The sequence below is a fragment of the Pan paniscus genome, chromosome 20 (genome assembly GCF_029289425.2).
Source record: "Pan paniscus chromosome 20, NHGRI_mPanPan1-v2.0_pri, whole genome shotgun sequence".
Lineage (NCBI taxonomy): Eukaryota > Metazoa > Chordata > Mammalia > Primates > Hominidae > Pan > Pan paniscus.
The window spans coordinates 49,815,517-49,830,298 of record NC_073269.2 but is presented as its reverse complement, the minus strand read 5'-3'; the positions used below and the strand labels follow the sequence as shown (position 1 = coordinate 49,830,298).

At 50.1% G+C, this 14,782-nt stretch overlaps 1 protein-coding gene across 5 annotated transcripts in view; it reads left to right on the top strand.

The window, feature by feature from the left end:
- The first annotated feature begins 257 nt into the window (after nt 1–257).
- PLAUR (plasminogen activator, urokinase receptor) overlaps nt 258–14,782 on the top strand; it is a 28,540-nt gene continuing 14,015 nt past the window's right edge. For 2 of the 5 annotated variants that reach the window (XM_003817581.5, XM_034944592.3), the window contains exons 1-3: nt 321–672; nt 3,042–3,152; nt 5,765–5,908. In XM_003817581.5, the coding sequence (XP_003817629.1) occupies nt 618–672; nt 3,042–3,152; nt 5,765–5,908 (310 nt within the window). In that variant the 5' untranslated portion in view covers nt 321–617. Of the gene's footprint in view, nt 673–2,506; nt 2,957–3,041; nt 3,153–5,764; nt 5,909–14,782 lie in introns of those variants that run through there. The other 3 variants (XM_003817579.6, XM_003817580.6, XM_034944591.3) reach the window with 3 other exon arrangements.

The window sequence follows — 14,782 nt, the reverse complement described above, 5'->3', positions numbered from 1 at the left end:
GGAATAGCTGCTGGCCAAAATGGAGGGCTCAACACATTCCTTTAACATTTACCAAGGACCTACTTCGTGCTGGGCACTGGTCCCGGAGCTGGGGGCATAGCAGGAAGCAAAGCAAGGGTTAAGTGTTTTAAGTGTTTAAGAGATGCATATTTCAGGATGCATCTCTAGATAAGGACATTTTCCAAAATACCAGTATCCCTCCTGACAAAACTAACAAAAATCCTGTTAGCTAAATAATCAGCCACATTCATATTTACCGTCAAAGTTTTTATCCTCATTTTACAGCAGTGGAGAGCGATTGCCCCGGGTCCCACGTTAGGAAGAGAGAGAACTGGGATTTGCACCCAGGCAGTCTGGGGACAGAGCTGTGATCACAACTCCATGAGTCAGGGCCGAGCCAGCCCCTTCACCACCAGCCGGCCGCGCCCCGGGAAGGGAAGTTTGTGGCGGAGGAGGTTCGTACGGGAGGAGGGGGAGGCGCCCACGCATCTGGGGCTGACTCGCTCTTTCGCAAAACGTCTGGGAGGAGTCCCTGGGGCCACACAACTGCCTCCTTCCTGAGGCCAGAAGGAGAGAAGACGTGCAGGGACCCCGCGCACAGGAGCTGCCCCCGCGACATGGGTCACCCGCCGCTGCTGCCGCTGCTGCTGCTGCTCCACACCTGCGTCCCAGGTAGGGGCTGGGTCCCGAACGCCTGCGCCTGGAACAGGGTCTAATTGAGGGGGTTGGGGGTTGTCAGAGGATGAGTTGGAGGAATGGGGTTCAGTCCTCAGCATCCTCCCTAATCAAATAATAGTAATTCTCGTGCTTTGTGCAACGCCACGCGGCGCAGTACCTGGCACTCAGTAGCTAAGGAAATATTAGTGGAGCAAAGGCATTTAGCTTTACATAATTTAGTGAGTACTTTTTTTTTTTTTTTTTTGACGGAGTCTCACTCCGTCGCCCAGGCTGGAGTGCAGTGGCGCGATCTCGGCTCACTGCAACCTCTGCCGCCCAGGTTCAAGCGATTCTCCTGCCTCAGCCTCCTGGGTAGCTGGGATTACAGGCGCCTGCCATCGCGCCCGGCTAATTTCTGTATTTTTAGTGGAGACCGGGTTTCACTCTGTTAGCCAGGATGGTCTCAATCTCCTGACCTCAGATGATCCACCTGCCTCGGCCTCCCAAACTGCTGGGATTACAGGCGTGAGCCACCGCGCCCGGCCCAAGTGTTCTTTTTTTAAATGGAGTTCTTCGAAGCCTCTTCCTTGCAATTTCAAACTAGGCGATGGGACTTTATTAATTTCGTTTCGCAGAGGAAACTAGGGCACAGAGAGGTTAGATAACTGGCCTAAAATCACACAGCCAGTGCTTGAATACGCAGGATCTGACCCTGCAGCGCCCCCCAGCGCTCTCCACGCTGCTGGGTCTCCCCCTCTGAGAAACGAGGGGACAGGACCCCCTTTTACAAAAGGCCCAAAGGGAGGCTGACTGAGCGGCGCAGAGCCAGTGCTGGAGACCCGGGACTGTCCCTCAGGACCTTTCCCTCTCACTGAGGCGACTCTCACTTACTTCCCCGGAAAATGTGGGGGGCTCTGGGTCGAGGAATTCGAGAAGGAACTGAGTCAGGGCGGGTGGCCACAGGGTGTTGGGGCCGCGATGAATAACCCGGAAAGCGCTCGAGACCGCGGGAGGCCGGGAATGAGTAACAGCTCCGGGATACTCCGAACGCGCAGCTCGAAAGGGATGTCCGGGAAGGCCCGGAGGTCGGGGACCGGGCCTAGGGACTGGGCTGCAATCTCGGGGCGGAGCCTGGGGCGGGGAGAGAGTGTCGGGGAGGAGCCAGAGGGCGGGGCTGGAACCTCAAGGAAGAGCTACGGGAGAGGTTATAGACCGAGGAAGAGCTAGGAGCGGGGCTAGAACCTCGAGGCGGAGCCAGAGGGCGGGGTTATAACCTCGAGGCGTAACCAGAGGGCGGAGTTATAACCTCGGGAGGAGCTAGAAGGTGGGACTAGACTCTTGAGGGGCAGGATTATAACCTCGGGGAGGAGCTAGAGGGCGGGGCTGGAACCTCAAGGAGGGGCTAGGGGCGGGGTTATAAGCTTGGGGAGGAGCTACGGGGCTGGGCTAGGACCTCAAGCGGCCAAGGGGCGGGGGTTACGACCTCGGGGAGGAGCTACAGGGTGGGGCTGAAACCTCAAGGAGGGACTGGGGCGGAGTTATGACCTCAGGGAAAAACTAGGGGCGGGGAGAGCTAAAGCGCGAAGTTAGAATCTCAAGGAGGAGCTAGAGGGCGGGACTAAAGCCTCAAGGAGGAGCTAGGGGCGGGGTTATGGCATCGGGGAGGAGCTAGGGGCGGGAAGATAAGGTCAGGAAGAGCTAGGGGGCGGGGCTAGAACCTCGACGATGAGTCTGGAGCGGGGCCAAAACCTAGTTGGAGAGCTGGAGGGCGGAGACAGAACTTCGCGGGAAACTAGAGTATCTAACAATAGAAACTCCGGAGGGCTGATGGGGCCGGGGCTAGAATTTGGGAATAAATTAGTGGGCCGGGAGAGGCTCTGGAGCCGGGTAGAACCAGGGGGAGTGAGTGGAGGGATAGTTCCATTAGGGCACTGGGAGTGACGGTATAACATAAAGGTCGACGCGGGTGGGGCGAGGCCAGAACGTCCCCAGCAGAACTGGAGAGGCGTAATCGACCGAGGGCCGGTGCGGTGAGAAGGACCTAATAGGAGCAGGAATAGAACGTACTGACAGAGAGGGCGGGGATACGACTGTCAGGATATACGCCTCACGAGGACAGAATGAAAGGAAAAACGGGCCAAGGCAGGACTTTGGGAAAGGACTTGTGGGGCAGGGATAGAACGTTCAGTTAGTGGGGTGGAGGTAGAACGTGGACAACGGACAGACTGGAAGTACCGCCGGCCGGAACCCAGCAGAACATGGAACACGAATCTGAATGGACGGGGCCTGGAGACTTGGTGTTGGTATTGGGACATGCAGGGGTGAGCGGGGGTCTTGGAGCTAAGCGTAGTTAACCTCTCCTCTCCTCTCCCTCCTTCCCCCAGCCTCTTGGGGCCTGCGGTGCATGCAGTGTAAGACCAACGGGGATTGCCGTGTGGAAGAGTGCGCCCTGGGACAGGACCTCTGCAGGACCACGATCGTGCGCATGTGGGAAGGTGAGCTTTCCCCCAACACACACACCCCTCCAGCGCAGCATGGAACGCGAGTGATTGAGAAACCTTCCTCACCAGTAACTGGGACATGCAAACTAAAAACAAACAAACAAGGAGAGCCCATTTCACACCCACCAGATTGGCAAGCATTTAAAAATCTGACAATACCCGGGTTAGTAAGGATGTGGAGTTGCAGACCGTGTCTGTCGTGGGGGAGTAAATTGGCACATCAACCACTTAGAGCGATTCGGCAATATCTAGTCCAGATGAAGATTAACATATGCTACAGCTCAACTCCTCGCCATGCAGAAATGCCAAAGAACCTTGGCCACATATACCCAGGGACACATGCATAAGAATGTTCTTAGCAGCAATGTTTGTGACATAGAAAATTGGAAACAGGCTGGGCACTGGCTCACACCTGTATTTCCAGCACTTTGGGAGGCAGAGGCGGATGAATTGCTTGAGGTCAGGAGTTCAAGACCAGGCTGGCCAACATGGTGAAACACCCGTCTCCACAAAAAAAAAAAAGGAAAAATTAGCCGAGTGTGGTGGCACGCACCTGTAATCTCAGCTACTTGGGAGGCTGAGGCAGGAGAATTGCTTGAACCTGGGAGGTGGAGGTTGCAGTGAGCTGAGATCATGCTACTGCACTCCGGCCTGGGCGACAGAGCGAGATCCTGTCAAAAAAATGAACGAAAGAGAGAAAGGTGGGCCGGGCGTGGTGGCTCACACCTGTAATCCCAGCACTTTGGGAGGCTGAGGCAGGTGGATTACCTGAGGTCAGGAGTTCAGGACCAGCCTGGCCAACATGGTGAAACCCTGTCTCTACTAAAAAATACAAAAATTAGCCGGGCTTGGTGGCAGGCACCAGTTATCCCAGCTACTCGGGAGGCTGAGACAGGAGAATTGTTTGAACCCGGGAGGCGGAGGTTGCAGTGAGCTGAGATTGTGCCATTGCACTCCAGCCTGGGCGACGAGAGCAAAACTCCATCTCAAGAAAAAAAGAAAGAAAGAAAGGAAAGGAAGAGAGAGAGAGAAAGAGAGAGAGTAAGGGAGGGAGGGACGGAGAGAGGCAGGGAGGGAGGGAGGGAGGAGGGAGGAAGGAAGGGAAGAAAGAAAGAAAAGAAGAAAATGGAAACGACTTTAAGTCAGTCAGCAAGTCAGCAGCAGAAGAGAAATACTGTGGTAATAATTACATAATGGAGCGCTCTACTGCAGCTTAAAGAAGGAAATAGAGCTGCAGATACCAATGTGGACACATCTCAGAAACCTAAGGTTGAGAGGGAAAAAAATGTTGCAGAATATGATACGTTTTTTTATAAGCTTTAAGAACACATGAAACAACAGTATATGAAGCCAAGCACAGTAGCTCACATTTGTACCCCTAGCTACTCAGGAGGCTAAGGCAGAAGGATTCCTTGAGCCCAGAAGTTCGAGGTTGCGGTGAGCTATGATTGCCCCAGCTGGGACAACAGAGACCCTGTTTCTAATAAATAAATAAATAAAATAAAGTTACATTTGAGGCATCTCAGTACTGAGATCACTAAGCTGAGGGTGTGGGGGAGGGATAGATGGATCCAGAAAGTCCCAGTTGTAGTGCTGTCACTACAAGAGCAGGAATGGGACACAGCGGCTCACACCTGTAATTCCAGCACTTTAGGAGGCCAAGGTGGGAGGATCACTTGAGGCCAGGAGTTTGAGATCAGCCTGGGCAACATAGTGAGATACCATCTGTATAAAAAATTTAAAAATTAGCAGGGTGTGGTGATGTAAGCCTGTGGTTCCAGCTACTCGGGAGGCTGAAGCAGGACTGCTTGAGCCTGGGAGTTCAAGGCTGCAGTGAGCTATGATTGCACCACTCCAGCCTGAGTGACAGAGTGATACCCTGTCTCTTTTTTTTGTTTCTTTTCTTTTTTTTTTTGAGACGGAGTCTTGCTCTGTCGCCCAGGCTGGAGTGCAGTGGTACAATCTCAGCCCACTGCAACCTCTGCCTCCCAGGTTCAAGTGATTCTCCTGCCTCAGCCTCCCGAGTAGTTGGGACTACAGGCGCATGCCACCACACCCAGTGATTTTTTTGTACTTTTAGTAAAGACGGGGTTTCACCGTGTTAGCCAGGATGATCTCGAGCTCCTGACCTCATGATCTGCCTGCCTCGGCCTCCCAGTGCTGGGATTACAGGCGTGAGCCACTGCACCCAGCCAATACCTTGTCTCTTAAAACATTAATTAATTATTAGCCAAGTGTGATGGCATGTGCCTGTAGTCCCAGCTGCTTGGGAGGCTGAGGCAGGAGAATCACCTGAACCCATGAGGCAGCGGTTGTAGTGAGCTGAGATAGTGCCACTGCACTCCAGCCTGGGTGACAGAGCAAGACCCTGTCTCCCGGGAAAAAAAAAAAAAATAATTAATTAATTAAAATAAAATAGAGCAGGCTCCTTGTTGGGGTGGGGGTGGAGGCAAGGTTAACTCTAGAAAAAGACAGAGTTGGTCTCAAATAACAGAAGAGGCCTAGCAGAGATCAGCCCTGGGAGTGGATGACCTTGAGACCAGGAGTGTCAGAGGCTGGTTGAGCTGAGAGGAGCCTCTGGGGTAATGAAGATCCCCTCCTTGCAGAAGGAGAAGAGCTGGAGCTGGTGGAGAAAAGCTGTACCCACTCAGAGAAGACCAACAGGACCCTGAGCTATCGGACTGGCTTGAAGATCACCAGCCTTACCGAGGTTGTGTGTGGGTTAGACTTGTGCAACCAGGGCAACTCTGGTGAGTAGGGCAGCCCTTGCCATCCCCAACCCCAAGCCATCCCCAGCTCAACCTCATCATCATCCCAATCCTATTCTTAACTTTACATCAGCTGAACCCCAACTCCATGCCTTATCCAAGTCCCAACCCCAACCCAACCCATCTCTAGCTCAGCCCCATCCCCAACTCATTCTTGACCCCATATCCAATCCCAACTCAACTTCACCTCCAATCCTATGCCCAACTTCATGTTACCCTAACACTGTTCCCAACTCAAACCCAGCCCTGTTCCAAGCACAGTTCCAACCCCATCCCCAAATCAACCCCATCCTTATCTCAGACTACCCAAATCCCCACCCTAACAACACAATTACTTTCATCCTTAACCCAATCCCCATCCTGCATGTTTGTATGTATGGTTGTTATGTATAACTTGCAACTCTGCCCTTAACAAGCTCACACGCATGCATGAGACATAGATCAGATGTCTCAGTGATGTTTGTCCATCTGACTGGGCAGGAGATGGTCCTGCCCAATCCATTGGGACGGGAGATGGTCCAAGCAATAGATACTGAGGGGCCAGGATTCAAGCAAAGACTTGACGTTTTTAAGGGAAGTCGAAAGAGGGGAAGATTAAATGGGCCGCAGTAGGCTGGGAGAATCCTCTGCAATAGATGGTCTCTGACTTGGGCAGTGAAAAAACAAATGTGAGGAAATGTCCATAATAGGCTGGGTGTGGTGGCTCATGCCTGTAATCCAAGCACTTTGGGAGACCAAGGCGGGAGAACCGCTTGAGCCCAAGAGTTTAAGACCAGCCTGGGCAACATAGCGAGACCTGGTTTCTGCAAAAAATAAACCAACAGTAGCCGGACGTGGGGGTGCACACTTGTAGTCCTAACTATTCAGGAGGCTAAGGTGGGAGGATTACTTGAGCCTGGCAGATCAAGGCTGCAGTGAGCTGTGATCATGCCATTGCACTCCAGCCTGGGCAACAGAGTGAGACCCTGTCAGAAAGGAAAGGAGAGAGAGAGAAAGAAAGAGAGAGAAAGAGAAAAACAGAAAGAAAGAAAGAAAGAAAGGAGAGATAGAAAGAAAAAGAAAGAAAGAAAGAAAGAGAAGGGAAGGAAGGGACATAAAGAAGGAAAGAAAAAGGGAGGGAGAAAGAGAAAGAAAGAAAGAAGAGAGAAAGAAAGAGAGAGAAGAAAGAAAGAAGAAAGAAAGAGAAATAGGAAGGAAGGAAAGAAGGAAGGAGAAAGAAAGAGAAACAGAGAAAGAGATATAAGCCCTGTCGAAAGAAAGAAAGAAAGGAAAGAAAAGAAAAGAAACAAAGAAAGAAAAGAAAAAAAAAGAGAAACATCCATAAGCCCCTTTGTCGAATTTCATGGCTTCAGGCTCTGATCATTTTAAGAAAAAGACTTAGAAAAGGTCAAATTTTCCTAAATTCCCACAGGAGAGGAAGGGTGGGGAAGGAATGGGTCCATGGTGCATGGATCCATCCGTGAAAGAGATTCCTCTTTCTGGACCTGGTGAGGAAGGAAATAGGGTAAGGCCAGTCTAGTCATGGTTGGTGACATCAGTGAGCAGAGTGCTGCGTTTGCACTGGGTTTTCTTTGTTCTTCATTCATCCTGATTCTGCCTGGTTTTCATCCATCCTGACCTCAAACACTAATCCGCTGGTGGGGCCAAATCAGATGTTTGTTTTGAGGAAGTGACGAGAGGATGTGGGCTTCCTGTCTCGGTGAGATGTGCTTAAGGAAAGCACCAATACTTGGGTCTAAGTAGTTCATTCAATCAGAGATGATAGCGAAAATATTTAACAATATTGGTCAGTGCCGGGACAAACTCCTGGAGTCTGCTGCTGGGCCTGGTGTTGCCCCTTTCCATGATGGGTCACAGGGACATGAAGGGTCCTGGGGAGAGAGTTGGCAGTGGTCAGGGATCCACCAGGAGCTTAGAGCAGCAGCTATCAATTCAGTAATCTAATAACTGAGATACCTATATCATCCCTTTTTCTTTTCTTTTTTCTTTCTTTTTTTTTGTTTCCTTTTGTTTTTGTTTGTTTGTTTGTTTGTTTGTTTGAGATGGAGTTTCACTCTTCTTGCCCAGGCTGGAGTGCAATGCCACGATCTCGGCTCTCTGCAACCTCCGCCTCCTAGGCTCGAGCGATTCTTCTGCCTCAGCCTCCCAAGTAGCTGGGATTACAGGCATGCGCCACCACGCCCAGCTAATTTTGTATTTTTAGTAGAGATGAGGTTTCTCTATGTTGGTCAAGCTGATCTTGAACTCCTGACCTCAGGTGATCTGCCCGCCTCAGCCTCCCAAAGTGCTGGGATTACAGACGTGAGCCACCGTGCCCGGCCTCATCCCCATTTCTAATGCCATTGTACCCTGCTTGTGGCAACTTGAATAGTTGGTTAAACTGCACTCAGTACTTACATGATGCTGGGAACACAGCAGGGACCAAGACAGCCTTGTGCCCTGCCTGACTCCATGGGACTCACAGTCGTGTGTGTGTGTGTGTGTGTGTGTGTGTGTGTGTGTGTGTGTGTGTGTAGGGGTGACAGACCCATCCATCACCAGACAGTGACTGATTATTAGGTTAATGCAAAAGTAATTGTGGCTTTTGCCATTAAAAGCAATGGCAGAAACCACAATTACTTTTGCACCAACCTAATAGATTAGTCTGGGCTATGAAGGGGGAAACACAGGCAGAGGGGTCAGGGCTGGGATGAGGGAAGAGTAGGAGCTGTGGGACCCTAGAGGAGATACCTGACTCAGGTCAGGGAAGGTTTCCTAGGGGAAGCAACAGCTAAGCTGGATCTTGAAGGATGAGTAGGAATCAGACTATTAAACAGCTAATGGAGGCTGGGTGCAGTGGCTCACGCCTGTAATCCCAACACTTTGGGAGGCCCAGGTGGGAGGATTGTTTCAGACCAGCCTAGGCAACATGACTCTACAAAAAAATTAAAAAATTAGCCAGATGTGATGGTACATGCCTGTGATCCCAGCTCCTTGGGAGGTTGAGGCGGGAGGATCACTATAGCCCAGGTGGTGGAGGCTGCAGTAAGCTATGATCGCACCACTGTACCCCAGCCTGGGTGACAGAGCGAGATCTTGTAAAAAAAAAAAAAAAAAGTGGAAAGGGTTTTCCAGCAGAGGGAGCAGCAGATACAAAGGTGGCCAAAAGCAGCGTGGCTGGACAAAGGAAACAGTACAGTGGGGCGAGATGAGCTGGAAAGCTTGGCAGGGGCATGTTACACAGGGGCTTCTAGACATTGTCCTGGGAGCACTGGGGCATCACAGAAGATTTTAAACAGCGAATGTCATGATCGCAATTATTTATTTATTTATTTTTGAGACGGAGTTTCGCTCTTTTTGCCCAGGCTGGAGTGCAATGGTGCGATCTCAGCTCACTGCAACCTCCGCCTCCTAGGTTCAAGTGATTCTCCTGCCTCAGCCTCCCAAGAAACTGAGATTACAGGCACCCGCCACCATGCCCGGCTAATTTTTTTGAATTTTTAGTAGAGATGGGGTTTCACCATGTTGGCCAGGCTGGTCTCGAACTCTTGACCTCATGATCCGCCCACCTCGGCCTCCCAATGTGCTGGGATTACAGACGTGAGCCACCGCGCCCGGCCCCCATTTATATTTTTAACAAATTATTCTGACCTCTGGACAGAAGATAGACTGAAAGGAAGCAAGAGTAGATGAGGGGAAACCAACCTGGGGGTGGGCGAGGTTGTCCAGGTGGAGAAGAGGGCAGCAGGACGAGGGTGTCAGGTGTGCAGAGGAAGAGAAGTGGATAGATTTAAGAGCTATTCAGGCTAGGCACAGTGGCTCACGCCTGTAATCCCAGCACTTTGGAAGGCCAAGGCAGGAGGACTGCTTGATCCCAGGAGTTGGAGGCTGCAGTGATCACGCCACTGCACTCCAGCCTAGGCGGCAGAGCAAAACCCTGTCTCAACAAAAGCCAAACAAGAAGCAGGCCTTAGTGGTGGATTAGATGTGGGAGGGGACCTGCAATTCTGGTCATGATGGAGTCACTTGTATCAGACCAACCCTTCTGCCAATGACAGTTGCAAATGCTGGACAAATAATAAACAATTATTGGAAGTCACTGGAGAGCAGCAAATGAAAGGAGAAACTTGGCTGGGCAAAGTGGCTCATGCCTGTAATCCCAGCACTTTGGGAGGCCAAGACAGGTGAATTGCTTGAGCTCATGAGTTCAAGACCAGCCTGGGCAACATGGCGAAACCCCATCTCTACTAAAAATACAAAAGTTAGCCAGGTGTGGTGGCACATGCCTGTGGTCCCAGCTACTTGGGTGGCTGAGGCACAAGAATTGCTTGAACCCGGGAGGTAGAGGTTACAGTGAGCCAAGATCACACGACTGCACTCCAGCCTGGGCGACAGCGCGAGACTCCGTTTCAAAAAAAAAAAAAAGAAAAAAGAAAGAAAGGAGAAACTTGAGGCGCTACAATCTCTGAAATGACAGAAGTGTAGAATTTGGGTTCCACAGACAACCTGGCTTTTTCCCGGAGTGCACTTGCCAATCTGCTGCTGTGGAAGGGAAATAGAGCCCAGACGGAAAGAGAGTCGCTAGACTGAGAAGACGGAGGTTGGAGTTTGGGGCTGCCAGAATGTCTGGAAGATGAGAGTTAAAATCCTGGAATGGATGGGACCACAGAAAAGGGAGTTCCCAACCTGCAAACAAATCTCCCTCAAGTCATTGGCAAGCTCTACATGCACAGGGTGAGAGTCCAAGAAACTTGGAAGAGAAAAATAGCAACTGGGAAGCTACAAAAGCGAACAAGGCTTCCAGCAGACATGTGATGCTGGGGACACAGGTTGCCAAGCTGAAGAGGCCTTGGTAAGCATCTCAGGCTTTCCCCCTAAGACCACCCTAGGGGTAAGGGCCAAAGTGAAATAGACCAGCCCTAAACAAGCCTAGGTCCAGTCCTTGACAGGAATGAAAACCTGACTCTCTGTGGAAGAAGAAAACATCGTTTAGGCCCTTGACAGATTTTTATCTAGAATGTCTGGCATCTGATCAAAATTTACAAGATAGCTAGGCATGGTGGCATGCGTCTGTAGTCCCAACTACTTGGAAGGATTTCTTGAGCCTGAGAGTTCTGGGCTGTAGTGTGCTATATCAACCAGGTGTCTGCACTAAGTTTGGCATCAATATGGTGATCTCCCAGGAGCAGGGGACCACCAGGTTGTCTAAGGAGGGGTTGAAGCAGCCCAGGTCAGAAATGGAGCAGGTCAAAACTCCTGTGATGATCAGTAGCAGGATTATGCCTATGAATAGCCACTGCACACCAGCCTGGACAACATAGCAAGACCCCATCTTAAAAAAAAAAAAAACCAGGCCGGGCATGGTGGCTCAAGCCTGTAATCCCAGCACTTTGGGAGGCCGAGGTGGGAGGATTACGAGGTCAGGAGTTCATGACCACACTGGCCAACATGGTGAAACCCCTTCTCTACTAAAGATACAAAAAAGAAATTAGCCGGGTATGGTGGCACACACCTGTAATACCAGCTACTTGGGAGGCTGAGGCAGGAGAATTGCTTGAACCAGGGAGGTGGAGGTTGCAGTGAGCCGAGATCACACCATTGCACTCCAGCCTGAGCGAGAGGGCAAGACTCTGTCTCAAAACAAAACAAAACAAAACGCAAGACTCTGTCTCAAAACAAAACAAAACAAAAAACAAAAAATAAAAAACAATAACAAAAAACCTTACAAGGTATCCTGAAGAAAATAAAAAGGACCAATTGACCAGAAACCAAGAGAAAATTCCAACTGTAGAAACAGAATTGTAGTAACTCAGATATTGGATTATAGGACAGGAAACATGAAAATTGCTACAATCGATATATTCCGGAAAACAGAAGAAAGGATATGTTTTAGCACCTGGAATCCATTTTTTAAAAGAGTCCAACAGAAAATATAGAACAGTGACTCAAATGAAGAACTCGGCAGTTATGCTTGATAGAGGTCAGAAACAGCAGAGCAAAAGGATTAAAGAGCTAGAAGACAGAACAGTAGAAGCATGTCGGTTGATGCACAGATGTGGAAGATAAAGGGGTCTGCCAGGTTTCTGCCCCGGGGATTGGATGGGGCCGCCTTGGACGCGTGGACTTCAAGAAAAAGAGCAGTTGTGGGAGAAGATGGGGAGTTTTGTTTAGGACAGGTGTTTGAGGTATAGCCATGGGGCCTCGAAGAGACAGTTGCGTGTCTGGAGCTCAGAGAGAAGTCTAGACTAGAGAGAGATTTGTGAGTGATGAGCAGACAGATGGAAATGAAGTCATGTCAATATTTACCCCATGAGAGAGTCTATACTGTGAGAGATAAAAAGGGCTTAAAACAGAGCCCTGGCCAGGTGCGGTACTCACGTCTGTAATCCCAGCACTTTAGAAGCCGAAGCGGCAGGATCATTTGAGTCCAGGAGTTCGAGACTAGCCTGGGTAACATAGCAAGACCTTGTCTCTACAAAAATACAGGAATTAGCCAGATGAACTGGCACATGCCTGTAGTCTCAGCTACTCAGTAGGCTGAGATGGGAGAATCACCTGAGCTCAGGGAGGTCGAGGTGGCAGTGAGCCACTGCACTCCAGCCTTGGGACAGAGCAAGACCCTATCTCAAAAAAAAAAAAAAAAAAAGAAAAGAAAAGAAAAAGGAAAATAGCCCTAAGGATCATTGGCATTTACAAGAGTTCACACCGGAGACCCATGAGTGACCACCCAGAGTGGGCAGAACTAGAAATGGGGAATTCAAGGGGCAGTGGGAGTTCAGAGCAGGTACCCGTTCCAGGCTGATGGGTCAGGGAGGGCTTCCTAGAGGAGGTGAAATGGAAGATGACAGCTGAAGAATGAGTAGGAGTTAGAGAAAGTAGGGCTCAAGGAAAAGGTGTTCTAGGTGTGAACAGCTATGTTGGCAATGGTGAGAATTTGTGTTTTCATTTTCATGGAAGTTTGTGTGAGAAGACGTGGGTGGCCTTGTAGTTATTTTTCTTTGAGGGGGACGATTGGGCATTGGATGTAAATGATTTGCCTAATTACAGCTAGCGGCCTGCCAGTTGAGAGCCTTGGCTGACATGGTCCTCTCACTTTTTTAAGACTTGGCCTGGACTCAGCTTAGATGTGTCTTGGGTCAGGACGGGGAGGGCATGCCAAGCATGGGAAATGGTGTGAGCCAAGGGCTGGGTAGAGGAATGACTCTGGTGTTTCCAGGGAAAAGTAACGGATCCAGTTGGCCAACACCACAAGGTTCGTGCAAAAGGCAAAGTGATCAGGAATCAGTCAAGTGAGTCTTTGATCCCTGGGACAATTAGGTAGTGTATTATCTATTGCTTATCTATTATCTATTGCTGCATTACAGATTGCAGCAATAAAATAAGCATGTGTTATTTCACAAAGTTTCTGAAGGTCAAAAACCCTGGAGTGGCTTAGCTAGGTGGTTCTGGCTCAGGATCCTTCATGAGCCTGCAGTCGAGATGTCAGCTGGGGCTGCAGTCATCTGAAGCTCCTAAGGTAGCTTCACTCACATGAATGCTCCCCTCCCATGGCTTTGGCACAGGCCTCAGTTCTGCCACGTGAACTTTCCCATGGTGCTACTTGAGTGTCCTCACAACATGGCTGCTGCTTGCCCCAGAAAAAGTGATCCAAGTGAGAGAGCCAGGCACGTGTTCTATGATCTAGCCACAGAAGGCATACACCATCATTTCCATAATATCCAGTTGACTACATAGGGCATCCTTATTCTTTTCTTCTTCTTTTTTTTTTTAATTTAAAGACAGAGTCTTGCTATGTTGCCCAGACTAGTCTCAAACTCCCGGACTCAAGCAATCCTCCCACCTCGGCCTCCCAAAATGCTGGGATTACAGGCATGAGCTGCTGCACCCAGCCAGCCCTATTCTTTAAGGGCATGAATACCAGGGAGCAGAGATTATTGGGGGCCATTTTGGAGACAGGCTACCACAGGGAACAATAGAAGGGTTTTAAGTAATTGCTCATTCATTCATTCATTTAACAAATATGCATTGAATATCTTATCTGTCCCTGGCCATGTGCCAGGTGGTGTTGGGACACAGTAGTGATCAAGACAGCCCCTGGCCCTGCCCTCCTGGGGGCTCACAGTCCAGTAGAGGAGACATACCTGTCACCAGACAGTGACCACCCAGAGTGGGATGGGGGAGTGCAGGGGTGTGTGGGAGCCTGGTGGATCAGGAAGGGCTTCCCAGAGGAGGTGAAATTAGAGCTGACACCTGAAGAATGAGTAGGAGTTAGGGAAGGCAGAGAGCAAAGGAAAGGTGTTCTAGACAGAAACAATGGCATATGCAAAGGCCTGGATGCCAGGGAACATGTGTCGTTGCAGACTGTGGGAAGTCAGTGTGGAGCAGAGTCTGAGGGTGTAGTGGAGGGAGACGAGGCAGGAGAGGTGCTCAGGCCCCAGTATTTGATAGGCTTTGAATCCCATGCTGAGGATCTTGGATTTTATTTTCAGGGCAGTAGGGAGCTATGGAAGAGTCTTGAGCAGAGGAGAGACAGGGTCAGATATGAGTATTAGAAATATCCTTCTAAGGGCCCGAGTGCGGTGGCTCATGCCTGTAATCCCAGCACTTTGGGAGGCCAAGGCATGTAGATCACTTGAGGTTAGGAGTTCGAGACCAGCCTGGCCAACATGGTGAAACCCTGTCTCTATTAAAAATACAAAAATTAGCCCAGCGTGATGGTGCACGCCTGTAGTCCCAGCTATTCGGGAGGCTGAGGCAGGAGAATCACTTGAACCCAGGGAGTGGAGGTTGCAGTGAGCCAAGATGGTGCCACTGCGTTCCAGCCTGGGTGACGCAGTGAGACTCTGTCTCGTGGAAAAAAAAAAAAAAAGGAAAGAA